The sequence below is a fragment of the Coregonus clupeaformis genome, chromosome 30 (genome assembly GCF_020615455.1).
Source record: "Coregonus clupeaformis isolate EN_2021a chromosome 30, ASM2061545v1, whole genome shotgun sequence".
Classification (NCBI taxonomy): Eukaryota; Metazoa; Chordata; class Actinopteri; order Salmoniformes; family Salmonidae; genus Coregonus; species Coregonus clupeaformis.
In genome coordinates this window covers 30,737,432-30,755,073 of record NC_059221.1, presented here as the reverse complement: position 1 = coordinate 30,755,073, position 17,642 = coordinate 30,737,432, and the positions used below count along the sequence as shown (strand labels likewise).

Below are 17,642 nucleotides of genomic sequence, written 5' to 3'. Positions count from 1 at the left end.
TAAGCACACAGCCAAGACAATGCAGGAGTGGCTTTGTGACAAGTCTCTGAATGTCCTTGAGTATGTTGTGGTCTTTGTTGGATTCTGTAAACTGGGTTGACATTGTAGTGTGATGGGTGCAGAAATTATGTTTGGATTTATTTGCTTTGCTTTAGATTTTAAAAATGTTTTACTTGGTAATTTACCTGAAAATAGCTGTGCAGCGACGCTCCCCATCCAACCTGACAGAGCTTGAGAGGATCTGCGGAGAAGAATGGGAGAAACTCCCCAAGTAAAGGTGTGCCAAGCTTGTAGTGTCATACCCAAGAACCCTCAAGGCGGTAATCGCTGCCAAAGGTACTTCAACAAAGTACTGAGTAAAGGGTCTGAATACTTATGTAAATGTGGTTAAAAAGAGGCTGATATATATGCAGATTAAAAGTACAGCATTACATAATGTTGCTAATACTTTAGGGATAGTGCATTCAGTGTTCTCATTTGAAATCATATCACTGTTTGCATCAATCTAAATTTCAAAGTCATCGCCATATTCCAAGTAGTGCCAAGATCCAATCAACCCACTCTGTTCAACTAATCAGTGGAATAAGGGACTTGACTTTTCCTACTCATACAGTACCTTCTTTATGTTCATCATGTTGTCATTAATGCCTGTCTGTTTGTTTTACTATTCACCCTGCCTCAGTCGATATTCAGTGCTAACATGGAAGCGGAAGTTAATCATTATCTAGAAAAATCAGTTATTTTGATTTTGTTTTCAGTTGGCTCAGTCATGTTTTTACATTATTTTAACCCCAGTGCTGTGTTGGTGTGTGTCTCCCTTCCATGTAGCTGACTACCATGACCAGACACCCAGCCAGAGTGAGAGGTCAGGGGTGACCCATACCCATGGGGTTGTGTTGTTGGGCAGGATGCATTTTTGGAACCAGGAGAAAGGCCACTTTCCATGCACCCTTCCTACCAGTAACACTGGGGACTGTGCTTGCATACACCAGGAAGGCCCTACCTCCTCTCTGACACCCCTGGCCCTCTCCTCATGCTCCACTCCTTCTCACCTCCACTGAGAGAGGTGTTCAGCTCCAGGGGTCAGCGCTGTAGCTCTGTATCAAACAGACAGGAAGTCAGCCCCCAGGCAGTAGGCCCAAACAACCAATATCCTCACTGCATCCACTTACTTACGCTGGAAAATGGACTCCATATGTCAAAGCTTGGTCAGTTATCCAGAGATTGAAAGGTGGGTGTTTGTTTGGTAGGCATCTCTCTTTCAATGTGAAGCACTCGACTTCAACGTCCCTCCTTTTCTGTTTTTGTTACAAATGAAAACATGTTTATCCTTGACAGGCCAGTGAATGCTGTTCAGACAGTGTATTCTATCAATGGGGGTACGAGAGTGTCATGTTCCCAGTTGTTGTTTTTCCCTGACATTTTGTGACGTGTATCCATTCCATGAGAGGTGAAGATAGATGCCTCTCTAGAGCGATCCCTCACACAACTCTCCCTCAGAGGGGCCTTTCCCATACACATACATGTGTCTTCACTGAGGGCTACGCTAAGCTAATGTTTACTCTGACAGGGAATTTTATAAAGGTACAGACAGTGGTAATCAACATAAAAATAGTTTTTTGAGCAGAGAAGTAGATCGAGATCTACCTTGATATCTCAATGGGAAATGGGAGACAGATTTAGATAAAGGAATACATTAAAGTTGTCCTCGGTATGCTTTACTCACTAGGGTACGATTGGGCAGAATAATTACAATGAGAGATACAGCAGTTCACAGGCTTTCTCCTGTCCCTCCGTTCAAGCACCGGGTCAGTTACATCAAAGCAGCTCTTTGTTATCTTCATTTTCTCATTCATAACACACAGAACCGTGATAATTAATGAAATAGTGTACAGGAGGAATTATCTGACATGGATGAAGTTTGGAGGGCCGTTCAACTGACACTACAGCAACTTTTAAAAAACGGGGATTGTCTTTTTGTATGTTTTAACTGTTCTGATACTGGAAACTATAGGACCTGTTAGGAGGTACTGATGGCCTTTTATTCCCCCTGATTCTATTTCTGTTTTATTTTAAACTAGTCAATCCAGAAAACCAGTCATGTAAGATTGTAGGTACAATATGGTACACAGCGTTTTCTCCCCATATGGTATCTCTCCTGGTACGTTGACTGTTTTGGGTACTCTGTGGTCAGCTGGAGTGTTGAGCCTCTGTGGGTACATAAACTAGCTATATGGTACTCACTCTATATGATACAGCTGTCTTTAGCTGGTTGATGTGAGCACCTGCAGCCATCAACCTGATCCTGTCTCCTCGTTTGCACATAAGGATCATGGGTAGTACAATGGGACTATTCTGATGATATTGATGAAGACTATGATGATGATGATGAGAACAATGATATTGGATTGTAAATTAATCTCTAGCAATCTGTATTTTGATACTTGAATGATTTTGCTTTTATAGATATCTATATATATGTATGTATGTACGAATGTAATTGTTTTGCCACATTTGTCGAAAAGAGAAAAAGGACTGTCTTATAAAGTGCAACATATCATGATACCCTACGATTGAAAACAGACTGAGAGAAAGAACTCAGAGGGACCTCACTACAGAAACAAAGAAAAAAGATTGTAAATAATCTTGGGCTTCCAGTCCTTTTTTATGACTATTATTTTCCATAATTGTACAACTAATAAATGAAGACATTATTAACCAGATTCCTCTGGTCTTTTTTTGTGTGTGCTTGACAATCATTCAGCCTTGAAGAATTTCATACTATTCTTGGTACTGTAGGCTTACATTTGTGTAGTCACAACAAGACAGAGAAAAGGTAATGATGATAGTATGATGAACCAACATGATCACGTCTTAGCATGGTTACCTGACAGGCTTGGTGTTGCATCTACTGACACAATCAAGTTGGTATTCAGACAATTACCAAACTGAATTCCCCCTTTGGACTTTAGTGGTTAATGTTTACTGAAGGCCAGGATAGTCAATAACATAAAATCTAACTACATTTGTATAAAAATGTTTCATTTTATTGCTTAACACTTTTAATGTGTAACTATAAAAGCTGAAATGTCCCGTGCTTATCGGGTGTCAATAAACATGTAAGAGCTTGTGTGTGACGGTAAAAGGCAAACCTGTGACTTTCTGAGAACGGGTAGGCGTTAGTTTTGTATTGCCCGGTGCCCTGAGTGGGCAGAGCTTGCACATTTTAGACCATCTATTGGTTCTTAAGTGAAATCTTCACACATCCGGCGCACTGGGATGCAAAACGAGCGTGCCGGTATTTTTCAAGACACAGCTAAAGAAAGTACGCAATCAGTTTACAGGATTACAGAGCTTCATGGTCGTCTACACCTGCTGTATGGAAACTGGAGTATTTTGAAATGAAGCTTTACACCTACACGTTATTTCTCATATATCTTACAACTGTTAATGCAGGTAAGGTCTATTGCTTTTTCATAAGTGGATTGTTGGAATGTAGTCTTGCTGAGAATTACTAATTGATCTCTCACCTCACAGGTAAAGGTTCCCACTCTCTGTGGGCGTTAGCGTCACACATACTTGGAGAGACAGAGTTTCCTGAATTCTGTGTTTTGTGGATGCTGGATGATATTCAGGTGGGATACTATGACTCCAATTCCTGGAGATTTATCTCTAGGACCGATGGGAACACAGATGAGTACGAAGGAGTAGCTCAGGGTGTGTCTTGGGACATGTACCTCAGCATGAGGAAGCGGTCGTCCCTCTTACAGCACCGCTTTAACTCCACAACAGGTGAGCAAACTGTAATAAACAGATGTTTCTCAGATTCCGAACAAGCCGGAGCCATAACGGTTCCCCTAAATGGACAGTAATATTGTGGGGTTCGATAAATGGACATAAAGGGGCACTCAAAGAGCATTAGATAGAGATTAGATTCATGCTATGCATTGGCCACACATTGCAATTTAAATTATTGGTAGAATGAGGAAGTAACAGGAAAAGAGTGGATCCATATCTCTCTTGTTAAGTTGCGTCAATTCAAATCTGGTATTAGGAACAAAAGAGGTCAATACACGTCTTCTAAAATAGACTAGTATTTTAATTAATGCAAACCACTTCAATGGTAAATATGATGTTCGTAAATACGGGTCCACTGAAATACCACGCAGGGCACTCAGAGAACTAAGCCATTGTTATGAGTTCTTCTTAAAATACTCAGACAGAGATAGTTCCTGCTCCCTGCTGGCCAATCAGAGTAGAGACTGAGCGTGGTTTAGACTTACTCAGCCTATCCGTTGGCGCACAGGCTGGTCCCAGCTCCTTGGCGCTCCACCGTTGCACACTGTTGCCAGGCATAAGTTGTTATCATCACAACCTGTAGAGTCAGCACCTTTTTGCAGTACACGTCCTTGGACGGTTCACAGATCACAAAGAGGCAGTGTTCGTGTCTGTGAGAAATACAAGTCTTATCTCATCCTACCCCCTAACGTTCCTCACATGAATCACAGCTTGTTATGTGAAACAATTTATATCAGTACAGTACAAACCTTTTATGTTTAATCATTAATGCATTCTTTCTAAGCTAGTCATCACATCTAGATCCCCACACTCTCTATTCTGTGACCATAAATATGGGGAGAACAGGGTAAATTGAGCCAGTGTAAATTCAGCCACCCCCATTATCTAAAATCTAGATAACCAAACAGATTTTAACTATGGTGTCAGAATGAAATATATCGGTTTCCATGGATGCCCAAGATCTTGAAGTGTATACATACATACAGTACCAGTCAAAAGTTTGGACACACCTACTCATTCAAGGGTTTTTCTTTATTTTTACTATTTTCTACATTGTAGAATAATAGTGAAGACATCAAAACTATGAAATAACACATGGAATCATGTAGTAACCAAAAAAGTGTTAACCAAATCTAAATATATTTGAGATTTGAGATTCTTCAAATAGCCACCGTTTGCCTTGATGACAGCTTTGCACACTCTTGGCATTCTCTCAACCAGCTTCATGAGGTAGTCACCTGGAATGCATTTCAATTAACAGGTGTGCTTCTTACTGCGTTTGAGCCAATCAGTTGTGTTGTGACAAGGTGGGGGGGGTATACAGAAGATAGCCCTATTTGGTAAAAGACCAAGTCCATATTATGGCAAGAACAGCTCAAATAAGCAAAGATAAATGACAGTCCATCATTACTTTAAGACATGTTTCTTCAAGTGCAGTCACAAAAACCATCAAGTGCTATGATGAAACTGGCTCTCATGAGGACCGCCACAGGAAAGGAAGACCCAGAGTTACCTCTGCTGCAGAGGATAAGTTCATTTGAGTTACCAGCCTCAGAAATTGCTGCCCAAATAAATGCTTCACAGAGTTCAAGTAACAGACACATCTCAACATCAACCGTTCAGAGGGGACTGTGTGAATCAGGCCTTCATGGTCGAATTGCTGCAAAGAAACCATGAATAAAGGACACCAATAAGAAGAAGAGACCTACTTGGGCCAAGAAACACGAGCAATGGACATTAGACCGGTGGAAATTAGTCCAAATTGGAGATTTTTGGTTCCAACCGCCATGTCTTTGTGAGACGCGGTGTGGGTGAATGGATGATCTCTGCATGTGTATTTCCCACCGTAAAGCATGGAGGAGGAGGTGTTATGTTGTGTGGTGCTTTTCTGGTGACACTGTCTGTGATTTATTTAGAATTCAAGGCACACTTAACCAGCATGGCTACCACATCATTCTGCAGCGATACGCCATCCCTTCTGGTTTGGGCTTAGTGGGACTATCATTTATTTTTCAACAGGACAATGTAAGGGCTATTTTACCAAGAACGAGAGTGATGGAGTGCTGCATCACAATCCCCCAACCTCAACCCAATTGAGATGGTTTGAAATGAGTTGGACCGCAGAGTGAGGGAAAAGCAGCCAACAAGTGCTCAGCATATGTGGGAACTCCTTCAAGACTGTTGGAAAAGCATTCCAGGTGAAGCTGGTTGAGAGAATGCCAAGAGTGTGCAAAGCTGCCATCAAGGCAAAGGGTGGCTATTTGAAGAATCTCAAATATAAAATATATTTTGATTTGTTTAACACTTTTTTGTTTACTACATGATTCCATGTGCGTTATTTCAGTTTTGATGTCTTCACTATTATTCTACAATGTAAAAATAAAGAAAAATTATTGAATGAGTAGGTGTGTCCAAACTTTGACTGGTAGTATATATATATATATATATATATATATATATATATATATATATATATATATATATATATATATATATATAATAAAGTGAATACTATAATTCCTTTACCACAGTTATGGTAAATGTAATAAATGGCTCAATTGACCTCTCTCTGCTAAGTGTTAAATAAGCTGGACAGCTCATGTTTTAAAATTGTTTTTTGTCATTATTATCGAAAATATTGGTTCTTTGCTTTTAAATTATTACAGGATTATTTGTTCATCAGAGACTTGTTGGTTGTGAATTGATGGGCAATGAAAAGCAAGGCCAACTCATGATAAAGGAAGCGTTCAATGGAGTTGATGGAGGTGTTCTCAATTTCAACAAACTGCAGTACAATTACCATCCTAAGTGGCCAGAACTTGAGTTTAATCAACAAAGGACACATTACGTTCAAATGGGTCTTGACAAGGTTTATCTCCCTATTTGCATTAAATCATTAAAGGACTACCTGAAGAAAGAGGAGAAACTTGTCATGAGAAAAGGTAGGCTTTGTGGACTATAAAAATAAATAGAGTCATGCCAATGCATAAACAATAGAACCAAATATTATTGTTATGCCATTATTATACCATGTGTAAAAAGCATCAGGAATACAACTGGAGCAAATCTACAGTTGATCCATTGATACACATTTCCTCCTCCTCAGTGCATCCTAGAGTAAGACTCATTTCAAAAGAAAGCACAGATTCTGAAGGGTCCAAGATCACCTGCCTGGCCTTTGGTTTCTACCCCCGCCACATCAACCTCACCCTGCTGAGAGACGGCCAGCCTGTGGCAGAGCATGAGCTCACAGGGGGGCAATCGCTGCCAAATGGAGACAGGACGTACCAGCTGAGAAAGAGTCTGACAATCAGTGTCCAGGAGCTGAGAGAGAGACACCACTACACCTGCACTGCCACTCACCTCAGTATGGACAACAAGCTTGATGTCAGTTGGGGTAAGACTAGGAGTCAAGGGATGCTCTGACATACAGTATCATCAGATTATGTGCTTTTTAGCAAACACTATGGTCCACCTCTGTTAGAGATAACAAATTACAAAGTTGTTCCAATAATAAATATTAGTCATGTAATACTGTCATGTATACATCATTTTTACAATATAATGTAATGATAATCTTGTGTTTGTTTTCATTGACAGATCCTGATACTGGCCCAGATAGCGCCTTCATCCTTCCAGTTGTCCTGGTGATGGCAGTTGTGTTAATTCTGATTGGGGGCCTTGTTTTTGGCATGTGGAAGTGGAAACACACAGGTGAGTTGGGGTTAGAAGAAGAGAATCGTGGCTACAGATGCAGAAAGTGTTTTGATGCTGATAACTTCTGTATTTGGAGTGATGGATTTCATTGGTTGAACTAATGCAATAACTGATTAAATAAGGCTGCCCTCTTGAGGTGGAGAATGGTCTTACATGGACATATCATCCATGGATTGATGAAGAATTGAAAAACTGTATGGTTGAAAGAGATGGGGCAAAAGGAGTGTCTAATAAGTCTGGCTGCACATCTGACTTACTGCAAATTAAGAAATTATGTGACTAAACTCAACAAAAAGAATAAATTGTTTTTGGAGTACTTTAAATGAAATTATGGGCAGACAGACAAATTCAACTCAATCTTTCATTGAATCCAGATGGCTTATCACAAAACCATTTTATGTTGCCAATAATTTTGGCAAAGTGGGCAAATTTTGGTAGGAAATGCCAACAACGAACAGTGAGCCATCTTATTCATGCATTAAAAAACAAATAATGTAAGAAAAGCTTTGTAAGTTTGAATTTTGTAAAGTTAGTGTGGGAGAGGTGGAAAATTTGTTATCGATCAATAATGACAACCTCCTGGCATTGACAACTTCGATAGAAAGCTACTGAGGATGGTAGATGACTCTATGACCACTCCTATCTATCATATTTTAATCTGAGTATAGAGGAAGGTTTGTCCTCAGGCCTGGAGGGAAGCCAAAGTCATTCCACTACCCAAGAGCGGTAAAGCGGCCTTTACCGGTTCTAACAGCAGACCTAACAGCTTGTTGCCAGCTCTTAGCAAACTGTTGGAAAAAATTGTGTTTGACCAAATACAATGCTGTTTCTCTGTAAACAAATTGACAACAGACTTTCAGCATGCTTATAGAAAAGGGAAGTCAACATGTATTGCACTGACACAAATGACTGATGATTGGTTGAAAGAAATGGATAATAATAATAATAAATAAACTGTTAGATTTCAGTGCAGCCTTTGATATTATGGACCATGTTTTTTGGCTTTTCAACCTCTGCCATATCTTGGATTAAGAGCTATCTATCTAATAGAACTCAGAGGGTTTTCTTTAACTTAAGCCTCTCTAATGTCAAACATGTAGGGTGTGGTGTACCGCAGGGCAGCTCTCTAGGTCCTCTACTCTTTTCTATTTTTACCAATGACCTGCCACTGGCATTAAACAAAGCCTGTGTGTCCATGTATGCTTAGTGGTTAAGAGCGTTGTGCCAGTAACCGAAAGGTCGCTGGTTCTAATCCCCGAGGCGACTAGGTGAAAAGTCTGCCGATGTGCCCTTGAGCAAGGCACTTAACCCTAATTGCTCCTGTAAGTCGCTCTGGATAAGAGTGTCTGCTAAATGACTAAAAATGTAAATGTAAAAATATACATGTCAGCAACCACAGCTAATTAAGTCACTGAAACCGTTAACAAGGAGTTGCAGTAAGTTTTGGAATGGGTGGCCAGTAATAAACTGGTCCTGAACATCTCTAAAACCAAGAGCATTGTATTTGATACAAATCATTCCCTAAACTCTAGACCTCACCTAACGGGGATCCTAATAAGATAGGACATGTCCCATTGGTGACCTACCTGTGTCAATGTGTTTTTCTAGGCTTTCCTCCATTTTCTGGACATATATACTCTGCTGCCAAAGATACTGGTAAGTATGTTTAAATTAATTTTTTATTTGTCTCTATACCATATCATTATGGCTTGTACTCAATAATTCCTGTCCAATACTACTCATATCGTAACGTGTTAACCATTCTCCTCCAGAGACAGAACAGATCAACTAATCTTTAGAGACAGAATCAACAGATTATTGATACTACTGTACTCATACCATTTCTGCTGAAGATGAAAGGAAGTGGATGATGGTCACCTATTTCAAAAGTGAAATGAACAAATCCAGAACTAATCAACAAGCAAGCTTTGCACTCCAGTGATGTCCAGGGTAACTCACTAATATGGTTAATGGCACAGAGATAGCCTGAACTGTGTAGCTGAATGTTATACAGTATGATTTCATCAACATACAAGTTTTTATATTTTTTTTATTTTACCTTTATTTAAACTGGGTCTCTTTTACATGGGAGCTCTGCATATACAATTTCATAAGACAAATCAAATACAATATAAAACAAGTAAGTCCATCCATTGTATTGCACCATGCACTTTCAAATGAGGACTGTAGGAATCATTAAAAGTCTGATATCTGTAACTGTAGACTATTACCTGTAGTGTATTGCCAGTCTTGCCATGTCTGGCAATTATCGAAAAATGACCACAATGGAAATAAGTCCAATGAGAAATAATATATAATTTTATTGTGTTATATTTTATACTGTAAAATGTAAATAATAGTACATGTACTAGCTGTATAATATGTATTTCTTAAATTGTCAAATAAATTCAATGAATCAATCCATGCTTTTTCATCTGAAATTGTTCAGAATAATCCATAATTGATGGAGGTGCAAATTGACAATAAGGCTCAACTCCCCCCATCCAATTTGAATCACTGTATGCTCTCGCTGAGTATGTGGCAGAAGGTAGATCGTGTATCACTGACCTAAGTATCCTAAAACCACCAAGGAGGATTAAGCCACCACTAATTTATAGGGATTATGCCTGTGTTATTTTGGTTAATCATTGACCTGAAAATAGGACAAGAGAAGGACTGTACTACACAACTGTCTCATGTCACTCCGAAAGGTTTATCTACTAGTTATATGCCCATAGGTAAGTACTAGAGTGAATTCAAAAAGTCATTACTGAGAATGTGTTGCTCTCCTCCCTCTGACAGAGAGTGTATGGGTAATGATTTCCCATCAGCCCTTCATCTCTCTCCAGAACAGCATTCCTGCTATTCTCCAAGCCTCTCTGTGTGCATGTTTGTGTGTGTGTGTGTGTGTGTGTGCGTGCGTGTGTGTGGAAATACATGCTATTCTGGAACAGCAGGGTGCACCATGTCAACACAAGACGTGTGTCAATAAAACACCTCAAATAAGTCCCCTTTTATTCAATATTGTATACACAACATATTTTATTATATATATATATACAGTGAGGGAAAAAAGTATGAAGCTATGAAGCTCCTAAATAAGATCTGGTGCAACCAATTACCTTCAGAAGTCACATAATTAGTTAAATATAGTCCAACTGTGTGCAATCTAAGTGTCACATGATCTCAGTATATATACACCTATTCTGAAAGGCCCCAGAGTCTGCAACACCACTAAGCAAGGGGCACCATGAAGACCAATGAGCTCTCCAAACAGGTCAGGGAGAAAAGTTGTGGAGATGTACAGATCAGGGTTGGGTTATTTTACATTTACGTCATTTAGCAGACGCTCTTATCCAGAGCGACTTACAGGAGCAATTAGGGTTAAGTACCTTGCTCAAGGGCACATCGACAGATTTTTCACCTAGTCGGCTCGGGGATTAGAACCAGCGACCTTTCGGTTACTGGCACAACGCTCTTAACCACTAAGCTACCTGCCGGTTATAAAAATATATCCGAAACATTGAACATCCCACGGAGCACCATTAAATCCATTATTAAAAAATTGAAAGAATATGGCACCACAACAAACCTGCCAAGAGAGGGCCACCCACCAAAACTCACGGACCAGGCAAGGAGGACATTAATCAGAGAGGCAACAAAGAGACCAAAGATAACCCTGAAGGAGCTGCAAAGCTCCACAGCGGAGATTGGAGTATCTGTCCATAGGACCACTTTAAGCTGTACACTCCACAGAGCTGGGCTTTACGGAAGAGTTGCCAGAAAGAAGCCATTGCTTTAAAAAAACAATAAGCAAACACGTTTGGTGTTCGCCAAAACCATGTGGGAGACTCCCCAAACATATAGAAGATGGTACTCTGGTCAGATGAGACTAAAATTGAGCTTTTTGGCCATCAAGCAAAACGCTATGTCTGGTGCAAACCCAACACCTCTCATCACCCCGAGAACATCATCCCCACAGTAAAGCATGGTGGTGGCAGCATCATGCTGTGGGGATGTTTTTCATCGGCAGGGACTGGGAAACTGGTCAGAATTGAAGGAATGATGGATGGCGCTAAATACAGGGAAATTCTTGAGAGAAACCTGTTTCAGTCTTCCAGAGATTTGAGACTGGGGACAGAGGTTCACGCTCAAGGTTTCTGTTTTTTTGTCTTATTTCTTGTTTGTTTCACCCCAAAAATATTTTGCATCTTCAAAGTGGTAGGCATGTTGTGTAAATCAAGTGATACAAACCCCAAAAAAATCAATTTTAATTCCAGGTTGTAAGACAACAAAATAGGAAAAATGCCAAGTGGGGTGAATACTTTCGCAAGCCACTGTATGTATTGTTACTAAATGATAATTGGAAATTCAGTTGCACAATGCCAAGACAAGCATTGATTTATGATTTTCATTAATAACAGGGAACAGGTATGCAAGCTACTGTATTCATCATACCAGCCTCATTACAGGGGTTTCTATTCTTCTTTTACTGCTGCTCTTTAATTATTTGTTACTTTTATTTCGTATTATTTTATATTGTATTTTTTTATGATTAATTTGGTATTCTTTCTTAAAACTGCATTGTTGGTCAAGGGCTTGTAAGTAAGCATTTCACTGTAAGGTCTACACCTGTTGTATACAGGGCGGCAGGTAGCTTAGTGGTTAAGAGCGTTGTGCCAGTAACCGAAAGGTCGCTGGTTCTAATCCCTGAGCCTACTAGGTGAAAAATCTGTCGATGTGCCCTTGAGCAAGGCACTTAACCCTAATTGCTCCTGTAAATCGCTCTGGATAAGAGCGTCTGCTAAATGACTAAAATGTAAATGTAATGTATTCGGCGCATGTGACGAATAACATTTGATTTGATATATACAAATAAATGTAAATAGCAAAACAGGTCAAACGACATGAAATACAGCTAGTTTGCTGTCTTACCAGCTTCAGTTTGAAGTGAATGCTGTGTAGTTGGCTAGCTCCTCTGAACAGTGTCCTGACGAGAGAGCACATTTTCTATGCTAGGCGAAATTGCGCATCATTAGCTCATTGTTATGGATGCATCCAAAACAGCTTAAGCAAATGCAGCTACCTTGCTGTTATTCTAGCTGCACTGTTTGACCTGACTGTGTTAGCCGTAGTTGGCTAGCTAGCAAGCAAGGGGTAAGAGCGTTGCCAGCCGGGTGAACGACTATGTCGCGTCTATAGATATAGAACAAAAAGACTTAACGACTGGGTCGAATCTCTGGCAACCTAGCCGATAGAATGAATGAATGGCCAGCCGGCTTGGCTAGCAACCCTAGATGTGTCAGGACTAAGCCTATATTTTTGTTGAGGGATGAAATAGGGGATGAAATAGTAGCCTATGAATACATTTATCAAAATAATGTTATTTATTTATTTGTTAACCCATTGTAGAAAAGCAATTGTACATTCGAGGTTGTGCAAAACAACCGTGCTAAAAAAGTTGTTTAGCACGCCCTCTTGTGTACAGTTGCTTTATATTGGCACTGGTGTTTGTGGAGGGCCAGCATACCTTGCCAATATATCCTCCAAACACCGGCTTTGAGGGCATTATCACTTTTATATAACGGGTTACCAACATACTCAAATAATGATTGACATATTTTCATTAAAAACGTTATTTTGACTGACTGAGAAAAGCTGCCTGTCTCGTCCAGATTCCGAACACTTTCATTACCATATATAGGGACAGCTGGAGATCGATTTTCAATGTTGCAAATGTCGGAGAGACAGACAGCAAGGTTATTACAAATATCTGCTGTTGAAAACCAAATGCTAGTCTAAAAGAAATGGGAGATAATGTCTAGATGCTTTTCACAGTGTAGATCTAGTATATAAATTGCCTCGCAGAGCTGATGAGACAGTGGATTGCGCAGTCAGATGGAACAGAGTAAATAGGCATTTCAACTTCATAGATTTAGCCAGTGGTAATTTATGTAATAGACACCGGCTGGAATGCGGTTTTAACCAATCAGCATCCAGGATTAGACTCACCCGTTGTATGATAGGACAACCATCATCTAGGGAGTTTTTCCTAGCCACCGTGCTTCCACATCTGTATTGCTTGCTGTTTGGGGTTTTAGGCTGGGTTTCTGTATAGCACTTTGTGACATCTGTTGATGTAAAAAGGGCTTTATAAATACAATTTGATTGATTGGTCATAAAAATGTGTTATAATGTGTGCGGCGGAAATACTCTATGCAAAGTTATTGATTTTCATAGAAATGCTAAAGACGTCAATAAACTGCCTTCATTCTCCTTAAAAGACCTGTTATCGCAAGAGTTGATAAAATGTACATGCTGTTTTTGGAATGACAACAATTGGAGTTATGTAATTGCAAATCCATTGCAGTTCATGTGTGTTGCATACAGTCCAACGACTTTGTACTGCACTTAAGATATGTGCAATACAAATAAATGTATCATAAATGTATCATATGTAATATATCATACCATTAGCCTACATGTCAATGAGGCCTAATAAATTATTTGTGCGTAATAATATGCAAGTATGAATCCAGGTTCACTGAGAGTTAATAAGAAAATATTTATAATACCCGTATTACCATTATTACCCCAGTAATACAGTGTCATTATCCTGCTTGAAACATGGGCTATCCCATTGGCTCTACCAAAGACACGGTAAATGAGATATGTGCTGATTGGACACAAAGGAATTAGGGTGCCGGACAAAGTGAGCCTGTCGCACTCACCTGAACTTCAACAAGACTGCTTTAACAAGGCAGATAGGATAGTTGCACAGAAAACCGGAATTGTATTTAAATGACTTTGGATAATTTTGAAGATACCACGTTTCTTTGAGTGCAAATTAACTTTGTGAAAAGGGAATAGTAATATTCTACTGCTCTCAGGTACGTTTCTTTTTTATACTTGCATTCTCCTTTTAAGTCTTTAGGCTCTACGCATGAATTGACACAAGGTTTGAATCTATGTGATGTGTAGATAATCCATAGTCTATGAGGCTACACTATTCTTGGTAATGGAACAGGAAAACAATATTTTACTCAACAGATGTTTTTATATCATTATGACCAAAGTTTGACTGTTGGTCCGTTGTGGATGTGTGTTGGATACAGGTTAGCCTTGGACAGAGGCTTAATTTACATGGCTGTCATGCTGTCAGGGGCAAGGTTATAACAGTTTTGTGTTTTTATGTTCGTTTTTATTTCTATTCATTTTGAAATTCAGTTAGTTTTCAGACCCACTTTAATAGTTTTTATTTAGTTAAATTTTATAAAAACATTTATATTTATAGTTTTAGTTTTAGTGTTAGGGACAGAAAAGCCTATGCCTGGGAGGCTAGGAGCCAGTTTTGTGTTTTTAGGGATGTCATCCTTGCCACTTTGGGTCAGTAATGCATAAGGTGATGGGTCAGGTCATAGTGTAGGTTCCTATAATGCATGCGGTTTCTTTTGGACATCATAGCTTTTGGGGAAAAAAGTTATGTTTTTTTTGTATTCATTCAGAAAAAGAACATATATATATATATATATACTAAAATATATTGGTCAAGCTGACACTTAAAAATTTTTTAGGTGCATTTTCCAACCTGCATAATCCTAACAGAGTGGAACTTAACAGGGTGGAAATTTGGAGCCTAAATTAGCCATAGCTCTGTGAGTGAACAAGACTGAGCTAGCATAATGGTGAACACTTGAACAGGATTTTAACTTCTCTATCAAACGTACAGTACCAGTCAAAAGTTTGGACACACCTACTCATTCAATGGTTTATTTTTATGATTTTTTTACATTGTAAAATAATAGTGAAGACATCAAAACTATGAAATAACACATATAGAATCATGTAGTAACCAAAAAAGTGGTAAACAAATCAAAATATATATATATATTTTGAGATTCTTCAAATAGCCACCCTTAGCCTTGATGACAGCTTTGCACACTCTTGGCACTCTCAACCAGCTTCACCTGGAATGCTTTTCCAACAGTCTTGAAGGAGTTCCCACATATGCTGAGCACTTGTTGGCTGCTTTTCCTTCACTCTGCCGTCCGACTCATCCCAAACCATCTCAATTGGGTTGAGGTCGGGGGATTGTGGAGGCCAGGTCATCTGATGCAGCACTCCATCACTCTCCTTCTTGGTAAAATAGCCCTTACACAGCCTGGAGGTGTGTTGGGTCATTGTCCTGTTGAAAAACAAATGATAGTCCCACTAAGCCCAAACCAGATGGGATGGTGTATCACTGCAGAATGCTGTGGTAGCCATGCTGGTTAAGTGTGCCTTGAATTCTAAATAAATCACAGACAGTGTCACCAGCAAAGCACCCCCACACCATAACACCTCCTCCTCCATGCTTTACGGTGGGAACTACACATGTGGAGATAATCTGTTCACCCACACCGCGTCTCACAAAGACACAGTGGTTTGAACCAAAAATCTCAAATTTGGACTCCAGACCAAAGGACCCATTTCCACTGGTCTAATGTCCATTGCTTGTGTTTCTTGGCCCAAGCAGGTCGCTTCTTCTTATTGGTGTCCTTTAGTAGTGGTTTCTTTGCAGCAATTCGACCATGAAGGCCTGATTCACACAGTCCCCTCTGAACAGTTGATGTTGAGAAGTGTCTGTTACTTGAACTCTGTGAAGCATTTATTTGGGCTGCAATATCTGAGGCTGGTAACTCTAATGAACTTATCCTCTGTAGCAGAGGTAACTCTGGGTCTTCCATTCCTGTGGCGGTCCTCATGACAGCCAGTTTCATCATAGCGTTTGATGGTTTTTGCGACTGCACTTGAAGAAACGTTCAAAGTTCTTGAAATGTTCAGTATTGACTGACCTTCATGTCTTAAAGTAATGATGGACTGTCGTTTCTCTTTGCTTTTGTGAGCTGTTCTTGCCACAATATGGGACTTGGTATTTTACCAAATAGGGCTATCTTCTGTATACCTTCTGTATGTCCAAACTTTTGACTGGTAGTGTATTTGAGCATTTTTACATTTGGTAAAATGTCTCTATAGTTTAGCCTAACAGGGTGGACAATTATGAGTGGGACATGCAGACTAACAACATGAAACATGGAAAAATTGATAAAACTGAGTGTTTATATTTAGCTTTGCACCATTGTTTTCCCAGCTAAGAAATGGTGACACTTCCTGAATGTGGTGTCATTGTAGGACTGGGTTGTTTTCTTAAATGGAGAATTACAACAAACTAACGATGGAAAGTGATATCAGGGACACACAGAAAATCTAATATAAAATCATCATAAATACAATAATCAGTTTAAAAAAAACATATTAATGAGAGAGAATTTAACTAGGACTATAAATACGGTTGAAGTCGGAAGTTTACATACACTTAGGTTGGAGTCATTAAAACTTGTTTTTGAACCACTCCACAAATTTCTTGTTAACAAACTATAGTTTTGGCAAGTAATTTTTCCAACAATTGTTTACAGACAGATTATTTCACTTATAATTCACTGTATCACAATTCCAGTGGGTCAGAAGTTTACATACACTAAGTTGACTGTGCCTTTAAACAGCTTGGAAAATTCCAGTTAATGATGTCATGGCTTTAGAAGCTTCTGATAGGCTAATTGACATACTTTGAGACAATTGGAGGTGTACCTGTGGATGTATTTCAAGGCCTACCTTCAAACTCAGTGCCTATTTGCTTGACATCATGGGAAAATCAAAAGAAATCAGCCAAGACCTCGGAAAGAAAATTGTAGACCTCCACAAGTCTGGTTCATCCTTGGGAGCAATTTCCAAATGCCTGAAGGTACCACGTTCATCTGTACAAACAATAGTATGCAAGTATAAACACCATGGGACCACGCAGCCGCCATACCGCTCAGGAAGGAGACGCGTTCTGTCTCCTAGAGATGAACGTACTTTGGTGCAAAAAGTGCAAATCAATCCCAGAACAACAGCAAAGGACCTTGTGAAGATGCTGGAGGAAATAGGTACAAAAGTATCTATATCACAGTAAAATGAGCCCTATATCGACATAACCTGAAAGGCCACTCAGCAAGGAAGAAGCCACTGCTCCAAAACCGCCATAAAAAAGACAGACTACGGTTTGCAATTGCACATGCGGACAAAGATCGTACTTTTTGGAGAAATGT

General features: G+C 39.5%; 2 protein-coding genes across 2 annotated transcripts in view; both read left to right on the top strand.

Moving 5' to 3' along the window:
- Positions 1–2,718, top strand: part of LOC121545611 (ankyrin repeat and SAM domain-containing protein 1A) — a 117,444-nt gene extending 114,726 nt beyond the window's left edge. The window contains exon 27 of the mRNA XM_041856281.2: positions 829–2,718. Coding sequence (XP_041712215.1) covers positions 829–832 — 4 coding nt within the window. The 3' untranslated portion in view covers positions 833–2,718. The remainder of the gene's footprint in view (positions 1–828) is intronic.
- A 580-nt stretch (positions 2,719–3,298) lies between these two features.
- On the top strand, positions 3,299–9,917 carry LOC121546683 (zinc-alpha-2-glycoprotein). The gene is made up of 7 exons (XM_041857906.1): positions 3,299–3,456; positions 3,538–3,792; positions 6,465–6,740; positions 6,905–7,195; positions 7,399–7,512; positions 9,124–9,171; positions 9,288–9,917. Exons 1-7 carry the CDS (start codon positions 3,402–3,404, stop codon positions 9,305–9,307), a joined length of 1,059 nt encoding a protein of 352 aa, XP_041713840.1. The 5' UTR covers positions 3,299–3,401; the 3' UTR covers positions 9,308–9,917.
- The last annotated feature ends 7,725 nt before the right edge of the window (positions 9,918–17,642 follow it).